General features: G+C 43.1%; 7 protein-coding genes and 1 long non-coding RNA gene across 9 annotated transcripts in view; all 8 read left to right on the forward strand.

Moving 5' to 3' along the window:
• The first annotated feature begins 698 nt into the window (after positions 1-698).
• On the forward strand, positions 699-3371 carry LOC145700556 (cysteine--tRNA ligase, cytoplasmic-like). Its single transcript, XM_081777847.1, is given in 11 exon segments — positions 699-941; positions 998-1157; positions 1197-1402; positions 1471-1772; positions 1817-2158; positions 2203-2560; positions 2605-2754; positions 2799-2962; positions 3003-3061; positions 3064-3218; positions 3263-3371. Coding segments are annotated over 11 exon segments (2184 nt in total). The 5' UTR covers positions 699-759; the 3' UTR covers positions 3369-3371.
• Positions 3372-3514: 143 nt separating this feature from the next.
• On the forward strand, positions 3515-4516 carry LOC145698464 (leukocyte receptor cluster member 1 homolog). Its single transcript, XM_081775667.1, has 2 exons — positions 3515-3732; positions 4033-4516. Exons 1-2 carry the CDS (start codon positions 3563-3565, stop codon positions 4514-4516), a joined length of 654 nt encoding a protein of 217 aa, XP_081631793.1. The 5' UTR covers positions 3515-3562.
• Positions 4517-5549: 1033 nt separating this feature from the next.
• On the forward strand, positions 5550-6277 carry LOC145697444 (uncharacterized). Its single transcript, XR_014133878.1, has 2 exons — positions 5550-5988; positions 6033-6277. It is a non-coding gene; the product is annotated as an uncharacterized LOC145697444 (long non-coding RNA).
• Positions 6278-6319: 42 nt separating this feature from the next.
• LOC145696700 (meiosis-expressed gene 1 protein-like) lies at positions 6320-6703 on the forward strand. Its single transcript, XM_081773780.1, has 2 exons — positions 6320-6540; positions 6580-6703. The coding sequence occupies exons 1-2, from the start codon at positions 6337-6339 to the stop codon at positions 6700-6702; spliced, it is 327 nt and encodes a 108-aa protein (XP_081629906.1). The 5' UTR covers positions 6320-6336; the 3' UTR covers position 6703.
• Positions 6704-6812: 109 nt separating this feature from the next.
• LOC145696693 (uncharacterized) lies at positions 6813-7630 on the forward strand. The gene is made up of 3 exons (XM_081773772.1): positions 6813-7159; positions 7203-7312; positions 7355-7630. Exons 1-3 carry the CDS (start codon positions 6844-6846, stop codon positions 7592-7594), a joined length of 666 nt encoding a protein of 221 aa, XP_081629898.1. The 5' UTR covers positions 6813-6843; the 3' UTR covers positions 7595-7630.
• A 74-nt stretch (positions 7631-7704) lies between these two features.
• On the forward strand, positions 7705-9981 carry LOC145700792 (WD and tetratricopeptide repeats protein 1-like). Its single transcript, XM_081778114.1, has 8 exons — positions 7705-7926; positions 8022-8337; positions 8376-8914; positions 8957-9148; positions 9196-9279; positions 9323-9463; positions 9619-9783; positions 9827-9981. Exons 1-8 carry the CDS (start codon positions 7705-7707, stop codon positions 9908-9910), a joined length of 1743 nt encoding a protein of 580 aa, XP_081634240.1. The 3' UTR covers positions 9911-9981.
• A 1196-nt stretch (positions 9982-11177) lies between these two features.
• Positions 11178-12782, forward strand: LOC145700084 (neurocalcin homolog). The gene is made up of 5 exons (XM_081777343.1): positions 11178-11449; positions 11667-11768; positions 11967-12065; positions 12117-12269; positions 12625-12782. Exons 1-5 carry the CDS (start codon positions 11342-11344, stop codon positions 12718-12720), a joined length of 558 nt encoding a protein of 185 aa, XP_081633469.1. The 5' UTR covers positions 11178-11341; the 3' UTR covers positions 12721-12782.
• LOC145700080 (uncharacterized) overlaps positions 12604-18541 on the forward strand; it is a 48023-nt gene continuing 42085 nt past the window's right edge. For both annotated transcript variants that reach the window (XM_081777340.1, XM_081777341.1), the window contains exon 1: positions 12604-12613. The gene's annotated coding sequence lies outside the window, so the exon portion shown is untranslated. The remainder of the gene's footprint in view (positions 12614-18541) is intronic.

Consider the following 18541-nt stretch of genomic DNA (forward strand, 5'->3'; position numbering starts at 1 on the left):
ATCTGGTGCAAGGTAAGGAAGTTTTTGAAGCGATTACGGACAAATTTCCAGGGCGATAATGATGGACAAGTCTTGGATGGGGACGGCCATATTATAAGTGCTTGCCCCTCTTGGGACCGGATATCTACTATTGACAATTGACTATTGTTTAGCTGATTCACAGTCTGAATTTCAGGCTAACTAAATGAAATGACCCCCTGTTAGTATGATTTTATGGTACATTTTAAGTTAACACTGAAATGAGAATTTGACAGATTCTCTGCAAATTGAATCTGCAAATTGAAATTTCGAATGTGATAATGAGATGAACTTATCAATTTCTCTCTTGGATATCCAGATAGGTTTCCTTTCGGAACTATTATCACTCGCTCGGCAAGCCTCAACGGGGCTAATCTATCATCAGCATTTTTCTAAATCTTGTATAAATTGGCTGCGATACAACGATCTCCAAAATTTGGAACATCAACGACTCGGGGGCGCGTTTCTCCACGTTCGATTGGCTCACCAACATTTTATGACGAAATGTTCCCTCATTCCTGACCTGCCCGTAGCATTTCCTTCCTCTGTATCAGAAATAAAATCGAGAAATAAATCTTCTGGTCCTTCTTTCATTGAAAAACTCAGAGTCCAAGTTCAAGAGTAATTCTTTCTGTAAGGGTGCGTTTGTTTTGATGATTGTTTATCAGAATGATTTTAAGACGTTCGGGCGTGAATCGGTTTCATTTCCAGCAGAGCCGATTTATCTTCTACACCGCTAGAATGGAGAAAATCGCTCGTGAACGATGGCAGTGGACCATGCCGGAGGACAACACTCCGAAGCTCAAGGTCAACAATTCCCTGACGAGGAATAAAGATGAATTCCGACCTGCTAACGGAAAAACTGTCAAATGGTACTCATGCGGACCGACTGTTTATGATCACTCACACATGGGTCACGCTAGGTAACAGATTGCTATTGAAAAATTCATCGTTATTGTACTAAATATTCATTCTCAAGATCGTACGTCTCTTTCGATATCATTCGCCGAATTCTTCGAGATTACTTCGGCTACGACGTGTTCTACCAAATCAACATCACTGACATCGACGACAAGATTATCAAACGAGCTCGACAGCAACATCTGTTTCAGAACTGGAAAAACTCCAGCCCTTCTAAGGTGATTTCCCTTTTCCTTGCTCTCTTCACCTTTCAATAGGACGAAGTAATTGAGCATGCGAACAAAGGAATCGAACGTTTCCAAGCGAAGTTTGAAGAAGAAACAGATCCTGATAAGAAAACAATGTACAATAACCACTTGACAGCAGCGCGCAACTCAGTTGAGAATTTCGAGTCCATCGAGAAAGTTTTGGACACTTGCGTCGACTCCATCTCTGATTATCTCGATAAACAATTAGGAAACGTTCATCATCCTTTTTCCGTTCATCCGTTAAAAAGTGAGGTCGGATTGGGAACCAAATGAAAGGCTCTTCTGTTACTGACAATTCGATCTTCGATGCTCTCCCTCGATTCTGGGAGAAAAAGTACTTCGAGGACATGCAAGCGCTGAACATTGAAGATCCTGATTGCCTAACTCGCGTGTCAGAGTACGTGCCGGAAATTGTCGACTTCGTTCAGAAAATCATCGACCAAGGATACGCTTACGAATCCAATGGATCAGTTTACTTCATGGTGGATCATTATAACAACAGTTCAAATCATTATTATGCAAAATTGGTTCCTGAAGCTGTCGGTAATAAAGATGCCATCGCAGCGGGTCTAGCTGAAGGAGAAGGTATGTGTTGAATTAGAATTCAGAAGCGTCATCGTCATTTTTAGGGTCATTGGCTGCCTCTGGTAGTGAGAAGCGATCAGAATCTGACTTCGCTCTTTGGAAAAACTCGAAGCCCGGCGAGCCATCGTGGGACTCGCCTTGGGGAAAAGGTCGCCCGGGATGGCACATTGAGTGTTCGGTAATGGCGTCTGACATTATGGGCAAAACGATGGACATTCACTCCGGGGGAGTCGATCTCAAATTCCCGCACCATGACAATGAGCTGGCGCAATCTGAAGCCTGCTGGGGAAATGACAACTGGGTCCAGTACTTTTTACACACTGGCCATTTAACAATCGCTGGCTGCAAAATGTCCAAATCGTTGAAGAACTTTATTACTATCAAAGGTGCCCGAGTTAATTTTGCATTTTCTGAAAAGTGTCTTATTTAGATGCGCTGAAGAAAAACTCTGCCCGTCAAATTCGACTTTCTTTCCTTCTCCACGCTTGGGATAAAACCCTTGACTACTCAGACAACACCCTCGCCGACGCTGTGCAATATGAAAAGTCCATTTCCGAGTTCTTTGCCAATATTAAAGCCGCTCTTTTGAACGATGACGGGATCCTGAAAAAATGGGGAGCGCCGGAGAAAGAGCTCTTCGCCGATTTCCAAGCGGCTCAAAATGATGTCCATGCTAAATTATGTGATAATTTGAATACGCATGGTGCTTGCATGGCCCTGAGAGATATTGTTTCGTCGACGAATAAATATTTGGCGAAACAAGAAAATCCTGATTTTAAACTTCTTAGGTAAAATATGAATAATTCTTAAATTGGGGTTGATTTTTGTTCAGAAATGTAGGAGCTTACGTTACTAAAATCCTGAAATGCTTCGGCTGCATGAACAGTGATGAGCGAATCGGCTTCCCCGCGGAAGGCCAAGCCCAGAATCAGAATATGGACCAGCTTGTCGCTCCTTATCTTCAGTGTTTAGCTCAATTCAGGTGCCCTTTCTTCTGCATAATTTAGCATAAATTGCTCTCTTCAGACAAGAAATTCGAAATACGACGCGGGGAGATAACTCCGATCTTTCGAAGAAGCTCATGCAAATGTGCGACGATTTGCGGGACATGAAGCTTGTCGATTTGGGTGTCAGATTGGAGGATAAGATGGACGAAACTGGAAAGCCTATTATTAAACTTGGCAACAGAGGTACTAAACATGCATTTTCTCGTTTCATATTTCGTGCTAGAACAGTTACTCGCTGATCGTGCTGCCAAGGAAGAAGAAAAACGAAAGAAAGAAGAGCAGAAACGCGCCCAAGCCGAGAAAAAGCCCGAGAAGAAGCTGAAAAGGACAAGATCGCGTCGATTCCACCAACAGATTGGTTCAAAAAAGAAGAACATTTGAAGTTGTACACGCAATGGAACGATGCTGGTCTTCCGACGCATAGGAAAAATCCAGAAAGGTGACTTTCCGCAGTTTTCGCGATTTCATCGTTGAAATTTTTAGTGGCGAAGAGGAAGAAATTCCCAAATCCGCGTTGAAAAAACTGACGAAAGAGCTAAACGCACAAAAGTCCAAGCACGATAAGTGGCTGAAGAAACAGCAATCCTGAAAAGAGTACTTTTCTATTTGAACACTAGAATGTCTGCTAAATACTATTTCTGTACGCTGTGTTATTATGAATTTACATATTTTGTGGAGTCAAGTGAAGAGGGTCAAACGACCGGTGAAATAAACTATCTTTGCTATTTATTAAATTATTCGTCACTGAAAGCCTTTTTTTGTAGAAATCAAAATCGGTAGAAGATGGGTGGTGCGTCTGGTTTGAATATTCTGCAGCAGAAATCGTGGCACGTTCTGAGACGACATAACATCGAGCGCGTCCGAAAAGACCAGCGAGAAGAACGAGAAAGGCAGCAAAAAGAGGATGACAGGAAAAATCTAGTAGAGTTTGAATCAAAGCTCGATCGCCTTAGGTAAGAAAATTACAGTTCAACCAAAGTTCAGTTAACCCCGGAACGCATGGCCATTTTTGCCAATTTCTGACCGTTTTTTAACCCAATATTGTCGCGATTTGGGCATAAAGAGAATAAAAATCCGGGTTTATATATTATAACCGGGCTCTAAGCTACAAAAATATAACTTGAGCGTGGTCATATTATATGCGTATATCAAATATAATATGGGTTTTTTTGATGAGCAAAATCGTATTACCCAAAAATGGGTCGTATATGCGTTCCGGCGTTAAAAAAGGGCAAATTAACCGGGCAATTTAGGGCAAAGGCATCAAAGAGCGACTCGACAGCTGTAGCGACAACAAGCTCAAATGAGCCGCTCAATCTCTTCAAAGTCACTGATCTAAAAGACTTGAAAAACGTCGACAAGCAAATTGAGGATCAGCAAGATGAGGACAAGCGACTGCGGAAAGAAGGCTTCCTCACGTATCTTGGTGAAACCGTTCTTGAAAACGACAGTCCTTGGTATGCAACACAGCGTGGCGTTGAACAAACCAAAAAGGCAAAAGACGAAGAACGCTTCGCAAAGGATGAGATTCGTAAGACAAACGAAGATCCTCTCGCAAAATTCGCCAAAGAAATGAAATGGGCTGCGCCGAAAAAGAAAGATGACCTCATACCGCTGCGAGCACCAGAAGACAATTTCCTGAGAATCGCGTACGAAGAAGAAGTGAAGCGAGAAAAACTATCGTTTTCTCCTCCAAGACAAGGTCTCGGATTTGGTGTGACCCGCTGCAGGGTTTGAAAAGTCTGAGCATGAGCATGCTCAGAGCACTGAGCATGAGCACTGAGCATGCTCAGCGTGCTCAAGCTCAACGGAAATTCCAGCGTGTCGTGCTCAGCCGTGCTCAAGCTCAATAAAATCTGAGCATTCGCGCGCTCAGCCGTGCTCAAGCTCCCTAAAATCTGAGTTGATCTATCTCAGTTTTGTCCCCAACCCCACCCACACCCATAGTTTAAAAAAATTGATATTATCCTGGTTATTTATGGTTCTCATTGAAAATTTTATTTTTAGTGTTCTTTTATGGAGCAAGATTGCTTGAGCATGCTCTGAGCACTGAGCATGAGCATTGAGCATGCTCAGCGTGCTCAGGCTCAGTGAAATTTGAGCAGGCGGGTGCTCAATCATGCTCAGGCTCAGCTTTATTTGAGCAAGCAAATGCTCAGTCGTGCTCAGGCTCAGCAAATTTGAGCACGCGGATGCTCAATCCTGCTCAGGCTCAGCCAAAATTTGAGCTCTCCGTGCTCAGCCGTGCTCATGCTCAGTCAAGATTTGTGACTTTTCAAACCCTGACCCGCTGTGCGCTAAAATGAGTCCCTGAAATGGCGCACAAAATGTTGTGCGCAGGATTCGCGGATCACAGAAAAGGCTGTGATTCAGTCGAGCACACCGCCAAATTTGCTGTGGCCGATCACAGCTCTCAATCACAAAATTCGTGTGATCCAAATGTTAGGGATGGGAATTCAGGCTTTCATTATGAGGGATTGATGAATCATTTCTGAGGTCGCAGCCGCGTTATCGAAAATTCCTATCATCCGGCCCTGGGATGAATAGTTTTCCTAATGAAATTCAGTGATAAATTCATGTGGCAGGCCAAAGAAATTCTGGATCACAGAAAATCTGTGATCCAAATAAGCCTTAATTTCTACTCTGTGATCGAGCCTCGATCACAGTTCCTCTGTGATCGAATAAACCTGCGCACATCTTTTTGTGCGCCTTTTCAGGGGACATATTTTCGTGCACAGCGGATCACACCAAATTCGAGACCTTGCTCCAAGATCTAAAAAATCAAAAAAGTCCAAAAAAGAGCGTCGAACAAAAGAAGAAAAGAAGCGAAAAAGATCGCGTTCAAGATCCAGATCTTTAGACTCGATACCGGATCGATCGTACAAACGAGAGAGATCGTCGTCTTCCCCAGAGTTTGTTTCCGAAACAAAAGCAAGGAAAAGCAAAAAGAGCAGAAGATCCCGTTCTCGATCTCGTTCGAGAAATCGAACTTATAAAACAGAAAGATCACCATCTCCAGAGTTCATTTCCGAATCCAGGTCAAAGAAAAAGAAGAGCAAGAAATCGAGGAGAGAGTCTCCAAGAAGAAGGAAGACCTCCATCAGACCTACAGAACCCTCATCCTCAAGCTCATCTTCCAGCTCCGCATCGTTGATAGCGATGCTCAGAGCCAAAGCGGATAAACGAATTCAGCGAGAGCGCGCGAAAACGTGAGTTTCAGATCTAAAGCGATACTTTTATTTTTGATTTTTAGCCAAGACCTTTTTGACAAAATCAACGGCGTTGTAAAGAAAGAGCCAGAAGAGCCAGTTGAGGAAATGGACGAGCGAAAACGGGGCTACAATTCTTGCTTCAACCCGAAATTTCAAGCTGCAAAAGAACGTCGAAGAAATTCTGAGTATTAACCTTAGAATCTTTCCTATCTCTAGAATCTGCCACATTTTCTTGCTGTTTATTTCGTTTTCTTCTTTTTAATAATCTTGCACATTACATTCGGTAAAAAAGTTAAACATAATTTCTTATCGCAAAATAATTCAGAAGGAGAACAAAAAAGGAACATGTCTTATGCTAATGAAATCGTCTACGCTCACGGAGAGGGCCCAACTCCACCTGCTCGCATGGCCAGCAATCCAAAAGTGCCACCAGCAAAGAAAGTCTCTCGGGCGAAATTGTGGGATGAAAGCGTCGAGGACAACTTTAGATTCCAAGCTGCTCAGTATAGAGACGAAATAGAATACAAGGCTGTTCATCCTAACGGAGAAGTGAGTTCTTCTTCGTCTTCTTTTTAAACCATTCGTTAGGTCTGCCGATGGCCCTCTGGCATGATCAAAAAGCTTCTCCGAAAGGACGGAACATGGAACTACTTCAACAAGGAGCGCGAGTGTTACAAGAACCTCCATTTGGTGAAGATGTACGAATACTAAACCTCTAAAAACCAGCTTCGTAGAGCTACTTCCATCTATAGTTTCTTCTTTTTTACATTACACTGTGTCAAGATTGTTATTTTAACAGAATAAAACAATATTTTTATACAAAAAGAGACGTGTTTTTCTTGTAGAAGTTTTATGTATCGGACGCAAGTTTTATGGCGAGGGACGCATTTGAAAACCCGTCGAATAAACACTGAGTTGCCCATTCGCATCCACTATCGGATCAATCTTGACGCTCACAAATCGAGACTGCCTCTAGCGCGCATCGAGCTCTTTCCCGACCTCGGCAAATCCATCGTCACTTGCTTCGGCATCACTTATATCGCCGATGCCCTGGCGCAGAGCATTTGGAATAGGTCTACTGAAGACCTAGACCAGCGGAGAATGAAAAATATGGCCATTGCGGCTGTTCCTTTGGGAATTTGGTATTCGGCTTGGTTTTCATTCTTGGGTAGATATTTCGACCGAGAAACAGCTTTAATTTTTCTTATCAGACTTTCATCTCAAAAAAGCGCCTTTCACCTCAGCCCTCATTGATACTCTCTTCCTACCTGCAGTGCACGCCATTTTCCTCATTCCCTTTCACATCATTCATGACAACAAGGTATACAACTGAGCATCTTCGCTGTTTCCTCAAGATATTCAGGTGCTGAATCATAATTTGTCGCACGCAGAACTTATCTCAGAAATTGGGTCGCTCTGGTTTCTCGACTGGTTGATTTATTTTCCGCTTCAAATTATCAACTTTGCTTTTGTAAAAAGTCACTTACTGAAAATCGTTAATGTGCAAATAATCGACTTGGTGATTGATATTCTTGCATCTATGGTCATCAACGATGGCCTTGATCCTATTACCTCTGTGAAAAATTATCTCCATTCTAACTAACAGATATTTTCTTTTACTTAAATCACGGATAAAGAAAGAAGCAAAATCATGAAGATTTTTGATTGAAGAATTAAGATGATCGTTTGGAGTGACGATTCCGCGGCAAAAGGATGAGTCGCTCGATCCAACATTTTATTCGCGAAAGACGTAATGGCCGCAAGAGACAACTGCCTCTCCCGTCTTGGAACGAAGATTTCATCCATAGACTGGGCATATCGACTATTTTGGAAGGACACACTGGTTGCGTGAACTGTATTGAATGGGACAGGGACGGCACTCTTCTTGTTTCTGGATCAGATGATCAGTACATTCGAATCTGGCGACCGCATGCGGTCGGTAAACCGTTCCGACGATCCGCAGAAGAACCAGCTAATTTAGAGTGAGAGTTCAGAATCATCATAAATTTGGGAAAAATTGAATCACTTAGCAACCAATTTTGATCTCGCCGATAGACCAGCCAATCTCAGTCAGAAACATAGTATCCCCGATCACTTCCATCAAAACTCCCCACACAAGGAACATCTTTGCCACTCGTTTCTTCGACAACCAGAGCAAGATCGTCTCCGGCGCAGCAGATCATCACGTCCACGTGACTGATCTTACAACCCAGGAAGTGTGCTACACGAAGTCCTTCGAAAACCGCGTCAAGAAAGTCTCGGTCGTGGACAACTACGTTTTCCTCTCTGCTGTCGAAGATGGCACTGTTCAGTTGTCGGACGTTCGCGTTGGCGCCAGCTACCCAAGTACGACTAGCTGGAAGTGCACGTCTCATTTATTTTAGTTTTTTCGATCTCCTCTTCTAACTTGCCCCGCGCTGCAAACATTACCGAAGTGAAGTCGATCGATTACCACAAAAGGACGAACATGGTCGCTGTCGGTTCCGGTGGCGGGCTCGTTCGCATCTTCGACGTTCGCTTCGACAAGGAGCCAACGGTGAAGCTCATGTTCGGCAAAATGTACTTTCCCGGGCATTGTGATCGCGATCGAGGAAATTACTCGGTGACGCATGTTACTTTCTCACAAGATGGAAGCGAGCTTCTTGCGAATATGGGGTCTGAGTACGTTTACCTCTATGATGTCAAAAACCCAACTCTGACGAGTCTCAAGCTCCCCGACTTTGATTCATCGCCAGAGGAGCCTCCCTTACTGCCAGAAAAAGCAGATGAACTGAAAAGGGAGGGGAATTATTTGTTCTCCGAGACGCAGTTTTTCGGCGCGTATCAGACTTATCTCGACGCATTACGGATCTGTCCCGGCCATCCAGTTTTATTAAACAACGCTGCAAGTGCTCTGATGAACCGGAAAATCATCGGCGACAAGGTGAATTGCGCCTTCAATCAAGTAATAACAAGCATTTTTCAGTACGAGAGTTTCTTGTTCTGCCAGCGCGCTTTGAAGAAATGCTCAAAATATCGCAAAGCTAGAATTCGCGCAATCAAGCTTCTCAGAAACATCGATTTATTAGCAGCGAAAGCTGAGGCAGAAAAACTGCTCGAGTATGATGTTCAAAATTCCGACAAGAAAGAAGTTGCTGCATCGAGAAAAATACTAGACGTAATAAATTACTCGAGCCGCAATAAAGATTAATTTACTCTCGCTAGGGAATTTTAAAAGTGCTGGACGACATTCCAGATGACGAGGAAGAGGAGGAGGATGGCTCGGCCCCGATCTGGCTGGACTACAAGGTAATAATCTGCGATTTTCCGCGCGCATAATTACGTTGAACAGAATCGATTTGTCGGCCACTACAACTGCCAAACTGACATAAAAGAAGCCAGCTTTCTCGGAAGTGAATTCATCGCGGCGGGCTCCGATTGTGGCAATTTATTTGTTTGGCGACGCGACGGAAAATTACTTTTCATCGCGAAGGTTTGTGATTTAATTTTGAAAAGCCAGCCGCGATTAAACAAAAAAGAAGAAAACTGAAACGGAAGCGCACTTTTTTGAAAGCTTTGATTGATTTCAGACAATTGTATATTATCGCGGCTAATAAGGCCTTTGAAGCAAATACAAATAGTATTAAGGGGGATGAAAATATTCTAAATTGCGTTCAACCAAATCCCAAATTGACCTCAATTGCTACGTCCGGCATCGATAATGAAATCAAGCTCTGGCAGCCTGTAGACGAGTCTCAGTCCGACTCGTACAACTCTAAGGATTCTTCAAATGGAATGGTGGAGCATGTCGAGGTATTTTCGATCTTCATCGTCATTTCATTGACGGTTATTTCAGGAAAACACTGAATACCTGAGGCAGCATGTTCGCCAAGATACTGAGCTACTGGCACACATGAGTAGCCAATGCGTGCAGCAATGAATACCTTTTATACTGTGACTTCATCTTCGTCCATCTTACATGTTCAAAACGGATACATACGGATAATAAATAGATCTTTTCCTAATTACGTTTACTCGCTTACCCGGAGTTCATGCGTTGAACACTTAGTCAGATAAGAATTGTTGATTTTCTTTTTGCGCAAATTGGCATTCAAAAGCTTCTGAAGCTATCGGAGGTCTGGAAGAATTTGTATCATGTGTACGATACAGTAGCGCGGCGACTTTGATCTAAAGAGAGATTGTTGAACGAAGGCGTTAGATGAGAAGACCCCTCTGATGGCACGCAGGGCTCGTCTCATCCGGGTCAAGTGGCTGACGTTTTCAGGCTTCACGTCACCCCAGAAAGAACCCTTGACGACTTATGTATCGTTGATTTAAGTATTCAAACAAGGGTCGCGTCACTTTTGAAGTTGTTCTGTATACTTTGTGTTGCTGAACTTTTCCGTTCGTAAAATAACGGAATGATTGAGCGTTTTTTTTATTAAAATCCGCGCATTTCCGTTCCTAGAGAGTACACTTAGCGTGGCCAGGTGCCAATATAACGGGTTTCTAGTTTATCTCTGTATTGTCTATTCAGACAAATATTGGGTAAGCTCTTTTCTGGATGATGTCCAGGGCCGCTCTGAATTCACTGCCATTATCTCACTCTGTATTGAGCGCAAGTCGAGCGCGAATAAACCGGCGAGTGTTATTTCCTCAGCATTGTACCTCTTGATTATGTTACTGTAATCGTAAGCAGCATTTTCCGGCGAAGAATTTATTCCTGCACTCGTAATTGCACAATCGCCGCATTTTCGAAATGCCAATCGAATTGCAACTGGCAATTTAGCAACTGTTAGAAATACTGTCTACTTTCTTGATCTACCATTTTAAACCTCTGTGAACTGGGCTTTTTCATGGAGATTAGACTTCATAATCTACGCCGAACGTTGGTTAGACAGAGGTAGATTGCGTCTAGCCTTGGTTACTTCGTTCGATGATGAACGGCATTTCAGAAAATTCTAGTTTTTCGACAAACTAAAGTTTGCTCAAAAAGATGTAACAGAATCAGCGGAGGAGGAACTCCCCGGAAGAATGATTTTAATTACACCCTTTACGAGATTGATCATCTCAAGATTTTACGTCCTGACCTAAATATATAACGGAATCGACTTTACGTCTGGGCTCATGGGTTTTATGACCCTTCGCTGGGACGCCATATAAAAGTCGATCAAACTAATGTTATCTCATTCATTCTTCGTTGAGAGAGAAACCCTCAGAGTTCTTTTGAATTCGGACAGGGCACTAGTGAGTTTTATTTCACTGGAGCTTTAAAGGTTTTCTTCTAGGGATACTAGTAGAAAAACCACGCCCACTTCAAAGCGTTTTTTGTTATATTTTTTTTGAAAAACAAGAGAAGAAGCAGAGAGAAATGGGAGGTAGCAAGTCGAAACTTTCCAAGGCCGAGATCAAGAAGCTCGAAGCAAACACTAAATTCACAAAAGCCGAGATTCTCAGATGGTACAAGGGCTTTATCCAGGTACGACACGAACTGATGCCTGATAGCATCGCGATTAGCATGCTTTTTTCCTAGTCAGCAACAACCGCTCTTTATTTCTGTATTTGAGCTCTTGTAATAAGCAAGGATTGCAACCATGAATTTCGTAAATTTACCCTTCTGAGCATACATTGTAGATTTTCTGAAAATTTCGTAGTTGTCCATAAATGTCACATGCTATTATAAATGAAACGTTCAGGATTGTCCATCTGGTGAGCTCAGCAGAAACGACTTCACGGACATCTACGCGGGCTTCTTTCCAAAGGGAAATGCTGGCGAATTCGCCCACATGGTCTTCCAGGTACTCATATTGGTCAAACTCATAAAACCCCAATCTCAATTGACGTAGGCCTGTCGTCATAAGGGCGCTTGATGTCCAGACACGGCCACAAGTTCCATTGGAACGTATTAGCCCCGATTTGGAGTTGATTTATTACCAGCGCCGAAATTTATGGCTTTTGACGAATCAGCTATTTCACCTTTCACCTGTTACTTTCAGGTCTTCGATGTAAATGGCGACGGAACTATCGAATTCGACGAGTTCCTCACTGCCTTGTCCATCACTTCGAAGGGAACAATGGAGGAGAAACTCGAATGGGTAAGATATTTCGACATAAATGCAGCTCAAGATTACTTTTTGCTATTTTAGGCTTTCAAAGTTTACGATTTGGACGACAATGGCACCATCGATCGAGAAGAAATGGTGCAAATTGTTAAAGCGATGATTTCAATGGCTGGCGATGAAAATGCTGAGCAGGATGCTAAAGAAAGGGTGGCGAAGATTTTTGATCTCATGGACACGGTAAGCATTTGATTGACAATGTGGTATAAAATATTTATGACTCCGCGTGATTTGGTGATAAATTTACTCCGGTCAAGATCAAGAGACACGGTGCATATAAAAAGTCGAAGTTTTGGGAAGATAGCTCTTCTGGCATTTTCCGCAGAACGGAGGAGTTTCGCTTTCGTTATCTTATCTCCATAAGCGGAAACCTAAACGTTGAGCTTAACTTGACTAGGACGTTAAACGAATCCCATTGTTGAAATCACGTTAAAACAATTTAAAGTACAACTTTGGCTTTTCTCGGCTTTTCTCCAAATATACAAGCCGCTCTTCAAGCTTCTAAATAGGCGTCTGTCTAACAAGTTTATTTCAGGATGGAAACGGCGAACTTTCAAAAGAAGAATTCCTCGAAGCTGCGAAGCGCGATCAAAGCATCGTCCAGGCTCTTTCCTTCGTCAAATCCGCATAAAAATGCCCCTCGCTCTTATCAATTCGAAATAAAGTAAAAAAATTGAAATTCCTTTTTCATAAAATATAATGTAAGCTTTTATGCTAGATTTTATCTATAGAATTTCTGCGGAGAGCTCCTCCGGAACTTACCTCAAAATTTACTTTTTGGTTGTAAATTGAACTGAAAACATTGTTTTGGCGGTTTCTTATAGTTATGAAGAGCGAATTTATGCTCTTCAAAGTTAAAACAAGTAAACGGTACTGGGCTTGGCAACCTGTGTAGAAAACCTGAGTCAGGATCTGAAAGATCTTAGACGATTTGATCCTGACTCAGGTTTTCTACACAGGTTGGCGAGCCCAGTCCCTAACGTTTACCTGTGTAGAAAACCTGAGTCAGGATCAAAGTGTCTAAGATCTTTCAGACCCTGACTCAGGTTTTCTACACAGGTTGCCGAGCCTGGCAGGTTAGGGAAACTGACTTTCTTTTAATAATAAATAAATCTGGTACTTAGCAGCTTCAAATATATTCTTTGATTAGTGTCCAGATTAAGATAACAAAGAACTGATTGAAGATGATAAATAGAGCGTGAAGAACTCGCCAAACTTACACGGCGCCCACTGTGTCGAGGCGGCTGAGAACTCCTCCAGCAGTTCGCTATCACTAGGGGGTGCACAGTGGGAAAATCGAATTTTTTATCATCCTCTTATGGGGATGTATAATATATCGATAGAAAGCCCATGATCTACTGATCATTTTAACATGTGACTTGGGGTCATTAAAGGTCACGTGAGGTCACATGAGGTCAAAATCTGATTTTTCTCAAAATCGACGTAACTAGGGTTTCTTGACGAAGGGCCGTCAAGCCCATTTAAAATTAAAAGCAAGGGACGGGGCTGAGACGGCCCGAAGGGCCGTCAAGCCCATTTAAAATTAAAAGCAAGGGACGGGGCTGAGACGGCCCGAAGGGCCGTCAAGCCCATTTAAAATTAAAAGCAAGGGACGGGGCTGAGACGGCCCGAAGGGCCGTCAAGCCCATTTAAAATTAAAAGCAAGGGACGGGGCTGAGACGGCCCGAAGGGCCGTCAAGCCTATTTAAAATTAAAAACAAGGGACGGGGCTGCCCATTTAAAATTAAATTTAAATAATTTTTTTAAAATTATAATTATTTTTTCATTTTCCAGGACCATTCTTCCACCAGCGAAGTCCTCCGGAGGACAATTTATGACTCACGCTGGATCACATGATCAGATTCTAATCATTAAGAGTGGAAAACAGTCATGAAAAAAAAATGTCATCGTCGGGATTCGAACACCCCACTTGGCCGAAAAGTGAAGGGTTTTGACAGAAAATCGGCTCTAGAATTTTTTGCTCACGAGTGCACAAAATCATATGACTATCATTTGAAAGCGCATGATCTGCTCTCTTTAATGCTAAAAAATTACGAGGTAACCTTTTGGCACTTTTTTTCTACAGGCAAAAGTATGTTTAGTCTACCCTTCTCACGTGATTTTAGGGGTGAAAATGTGCTTTTTGGGTTTTCTTGTAATGAAATAAAATGATCCTTAGATGTAAACGGATCTTTTTGTAAGGTTAAAAATAGATACATGTACTTTTAAATTATCGGATTTTCCCACTGTGCACCCCCTAGCTATCACTCATCCCTTTGTAGTTCGACTATCGAATTCTGCTGTCGTTTATTCGGTTTCTCATCAGTCACTTTCTTAATTAGCCAGCTGCGTCACAACTTTCTAAAGCAAAATTAGCCATAACAAACTTCCGGGATCCTCTAGCAACCATTTTCCCTCATTTCCTGACTGTAACCATCCTGGAACCCCGACAGCGAAACAACAGTATCACCATCGCTGTGGGTCCAACCTCAGACGAGAAGTCTCCGCGTGATTTTATCATAATACGAATTTTCTATTCTGCGCTTCTTCCGGCACATTGTGTGGAATTGTGTTGTACTCAATTTCGAAAAGAAACCGCAGGCTAAAGCGAATTTGGCTTATTGTCACCTTCTATTTAGCTTTTTTCTTTATGCGGTGGAGTGGTTCAAGCTGGGGATTTTCCGAGCTCAACAGCAAGTTCCAGTCATGTGATTTTGACTTGGGTTCAACCACCTGTGTAGAAAACCTGAGTCAGGTTCTGAAGAGCCTTAATGAAAAGCCGCGTAGCGGCTTTCTTAAAAACGAAGCCGCGAAGCGGCTTCGCCAGTATGCAACAGTAATCTGAAATGATTAGATCCGAAGACGCTTCGCGGCTTTTTATTAAGGCTCTTCAGAACCTGACTCAGATTTTCTGCACAGGTTGCCGACGAGCCCAGATTTTGGCTTTAGCTGATGATCTTCTTGTGAACTAAAGATCCGCTCGATTCTCAGACTCTCCGCGAGCGGGTCTTGAAAATCGTGGGAGTGGAAGCCCGGCTCCGCATTTTGCCCGTAACATCTGTTCCTCGATACTTATGAGCCTGCGGTGGCTCGATTTACGACAAGCAAATTCTACAAATCTAACTTCCCCTTGCTCGAGGCTCGAGCTTGCCAAGCAAATACGACGACTTTGATGCAAATCTGCCGATAAAGTGACCGCCGTTCACTCACCCCAAGATGCTCGATCCTGAAAGCGTCTGTTCATCAATCTGTATTTGCGCGTGGGACTGGCTTCAAACAAAAACTACCATGGATAAGCCGAGATAAGACACCTCCAATTGACATGTGAAAGTTGCCGATCCAGGATCGCTGAAATCCTGGAGCTAATATTGACGATTAAACTAAGCCGCTGAGGAGATTTCAAACTTCACCCATCAAAAATCTTTCTTTCTAATAATAAATCAGAACTCTTCAAAAAAACAATCGATTTTTGATCGAAAAGATCAGAGTTCAGGGAATTTCATTTCTAGGGAAACCAAGATCGATGTCTTGAACTCTACCACTGCCTGGTTGATAGGGTTGACGATTGACGAGAATCTGATGGGATCGTCTTTGACGACCCCTTTTGGAACAAGACACCGACTCTCTAGTTTATATTAATTTGGTATTTTATTTCCGAATCTGAGTCTAGAGTTGAAGGTAGCGCAGCTTATCAAGAAGATCATAAAATAGATCAAGGGTGGTGGCCCAGGACGAGAGTACATTGGGTCCGTCTCATAGACTGATCCCAACATTCTTCCGCCCCAGGGTCACCCAGAGGGTGCAATAGAGAGAAAATGATAAATATCAGGTGCAATAGAGGGAAAATGATAACCATCATCCTTCCGGGGGTGGGGGGAAAAGAGATAGAGAAGAACAGATAGACAGCTGAGAGAATTGCATTTAGAAGTGAACAGAGGCAACAGTTATATATATGATTTATGTTTCGCGAATTTCTTTCGTTCTCATCGAGATGACAGGTTTCTAGAGTTGTCAGTTTTCCACCGGCAAGGTTGGCCCTTCCTTGCATTCTCGGCGCCACGGACTCCCTCCGCGGGTCACGTCTGGACGTTGGCATCCCTACTCTCTTCGGCCGTACAGTTGAATCTTTACAACCAGCTGAGTCCTTCCAGCTAGGCCTAGCACACGTGCGTCTTCCATGTAGGTTAAGGCATCCATTTGATCCTTGGCCAATCAACTCTTCCTACTTCTCATTTAAACTAGTCGAAATTCCTACTTTTGTGATATCGTTTCGAATTTATGTTTCCTCATTTGTCAATTCACATTGCACCCCTTAGCGGGAATTTATTCAGAGTCGTAACTGCTCTCTTCAATTTCTGATCCAGATGAAAGTGTTGAGGGTGAACTCGTTCGCGAGCTGTGCTCGGAGCTTTCCGTGTCAGAAGTCACGCTCCCGGACTCTGAGGAGGAGGACTCGGAGTCTTGCGCAGCTGAGACAAGCTCGTAAAGTGAATCCTCAAATCTATCCAGATCTCGAGTGTTCTCCTCGCATTCGTCTTGTATTATTCGCCAGAGATTTTCCGCCTCGTAGCTTGTTCGCCTCATGGCAATGTAAATCGCAACTTCTTCATCTAAATTGCAGTCCCTTCTGAAATCGTCGATCGCCTCTATGAAATTCTTGATGTCTTCGACTTCCTCTTCTTTTGTGCCTTTTTGGTTGTTCCATATTGGCGCATACTGCATCACCGAATATTCGTATTCAGTGAGCTTCATATTCTCTTGACTTGTGTACTTCACTTTGAGTCGGCGCGGCTCGGTTCCGTTTTATCAGCCGATGTTGTTGACCTTGGTGTTTCTCGAACTTTTATGACCAGCGGTTTGCTTGATGTGTGTAGCTTTATGATCATCGCGGGTCTCGTCAGCTGCGCTGGGATATAAAATTCCAGCAAGAGCCTAGAATTTTATGACGCCGGTCAAGATCAGCAGAAAATTTCGAATCTTCGCGAATGGTGCGGCACTTGTGTCGATCGCCGTGAAGTTCTCGAATTTTGAAAAGGCGGCTACGGAAGTGGCAGAATAGCCGCTTTTGCAATCTCCAAGTTATCTGATGTTGTTGTCGACTTTGTCGTAGTGGCTGATGGTGTTGTTACTGTTGTAGTTATGGCTGATGTTCTTATTTCGACACGCGAAAGAGTTGTTGTGCACTGGGTCGTGGCAGGAAGGTGATCGGTCTTCCTCAAGATGGTGACTCTTTCGTTGTCGCAGCCGCTGACGGTAGTTTCCACTGACGTGTTTCTGGACGCCGCCGCTCTCTTCACTGGGACGTCGGCCGTAAAGGCTTCAGTCACCAAATGATGGGATCGTCTTTGACGACCCCTTTTGGAACAAGACACCGACTCTCTAGTTTATATTAATTTGGTATTTTATTTCCGAATCTGAGTCTAGAGTTGAAGGTAGCGCAGCTTATCAAGAAGATCATAAAATAGATCAAGGGTGGTGGCCCAGGACGAGAGTACATTGGGTCCGTCTCATAGACTGATCCCAACAAATCTTTCCCCATTTCTTTTTCGACCTCTATAGTGCGAACAAGGTGATCATTGAAAAAAGACCTCCATCTTACAAAATCAACACAATGATCTGTAGGAAATATTATTGCCATCAGTATCCTGTATTTTTTACGGGATAGACGGTAGAGGAATCTGAGTTTATCTCGATTTCTTTTCAGTGGTCCAATTTTCTTCCGTTCCAATTCTTTGGTTTGTTCACTTTTGGCCTCTTTTTCCTCTTTTTCGTGTCTTTGCAATTCCGGATTCCGTCTCTGATGACCATCACGTGGGTAGCAATATGTGACCTTTCAAAATAGACAAATCGCAATTGCAAGCTCGAACTTTATGGAAGTTCATATAAACAGATCGCCATTTCACACACAACCTTAAATCTTAAATAAGCCAGCTATGGTATTCTGAGCAAAAGTGCCTTTTCAAGATAGTGGAAGCTGAAAACGATGCGTAACATCAAACAACGATGCCGGGTAAGGGGAGCCCCAAACCCTCAAAGGACCGAAAATTGGTGCCGAACACTCAGCAGAAGGGCTGAAATCGCGATCATTATATTCTAGTGTGACAAGGGCTTTGGGTACTTTTATTCGATTGGCGTAATTGGTGAATTGACCGGCGCGAGTTGTACCGAACTAAGAGGCGTTGAGTTATAGTCTACTCATTTCTGGACTCATCTTGACTCGGCAACTTGTGTCCAAAACCTGAGTCAGGGTTTGAGAGAGCTTGAATGAAAAGCCGCGTTCTTCAAAACGAAGCCGCAAAGACATAAGTTACCATAACTGGTCATTTTGGCGAAGCCGCTTTGCGGCTTCGTTTTAAAAAAAGCCGCTACGCGGCTTTTCATTCAAGCCCTTTCATATCCTGACTCAGGTTGCCGTGCCCAAATTATAAGAATGGCCGAGTTTTCTAAAACGC

Source organism: Oikopleura dioica, chromosome 2 (genome assembly GCF_907165135.1).
Source record: "Oikopleura dioica chromosome 2, OKI2018_I68_1.0, whole genome shotgun sequence".
In the NCBI taxonomy this organism is placed as follows: Eukaryota; Metazoa; Chordata; class Appendicularia; order Copelata; family Oikopleuridae; genus Oikopleura; species Oikopleura dioica.

What these genes read in the sequence shown, in the direction of transcription:
- LOC145696693 (XM_081773772.1), top strand. Translation starts at nt 6,844, where the DNA reads ATGTATCGGACGCAAGTTTTATGGCGAGGGACGCATTTGAAAACCCGT. An exon ending in GGCTTGGTTTTCATTCTTGG is followed by an intron (nt 7,160 to 7,202) that starts GTAGATATTTCG and finishes TTTTCTTATCAG; the next exon opens with ACTTTCATCTCAAAAAAGCG. An exon ending in ACATCATTCATGACAACAAG is followed by an intron (nt 7,313 to 7,354) that starts GTATACAACTGA and finishes CAAGATATTCAG; the next exon opens with GTGCTGAATCATAATTTGTC.
- LOC145700084 (XM_081777343.1), top strand. Translation starts at nt 11,342, where the DNA reads ATGGGAGGTAGCAAGTCGAAACTTTCCAAGGCCGAGATCAAGAAGCTC. An exon ending in TCGCCCACATGGTCTTCCAG is followed by an intron (nt 11,769 to 11,966) that starts GTACTCATATTG and finishes TGTTACTTTCAG; the next exon opens with GTCTTCGATGTAAATGGCGA. An exon ending in TGGAGGAGAAACTCGAATGG is followed by an intron (nt 12,066 to 12,116) that starts GTAAGATATTTC and finishes TTGCTATTTTAG; the next exon opens with GCTTTCAAAGTTTACGATTT.
- LOC145700792 (XM_081778114.1), top strand. Translation starts at nt 7,705, where the DNA reads ATGAGTCGCTCGATCCAACATTTTATTCGCGAAAGACGTAATGGCCGC. An exon ending in GAATCTGGCGACCGCATGCG is followed by an intron (nt 7,927 to 8,021) that starts GTCGGTAAACCG and finishes TGAATCACTTAG; the next exon opens with CAACCAATTTTGATCTCGCC. An exon ending in GGAAAATCATCGGCGACAAG is followed by an intron (nt 8,915 to 8,956) that starts GTGAATTGCGCC and finishes AGCATTTTTCAG; the next exon opens with TACGAGAGTTTCTTGTTCTG.
- LOC145696700 (XM_081773780.1), top strand. Translation starts at nt 6,337, where the DNA reads ATGTCTTATGCTAATGAAATCGTCTACGCTCACGGAGAGGGCCCAACT. An exon ending in CTGTTCATCCTAACGGAGAA is followed by an intron (nt 6,541 to 6,579) that starts GTGAGTTCTTCT and finishes ACCATTCGTTAG; the next exon opens with GTCTGCCGATGGCCCTCTGG.
- LOC145698464 (XM_081775667.1), top strand. Translation starts at nt 3,563, where the DNA reads ATGGGTGGTGCGTCTGGTTTGAATATTCTGCAGCAGAAATCGTGGCAC. An exon ending in TCAAAGCTCGATCGCCTTAG is followed by an intron (nt 3,733 to 4,032) that starts GTAAGAAAATTA and finishes CGGGCAATTTAG; the next exon opens with GGCAAAGGCATCAAAGAGCG.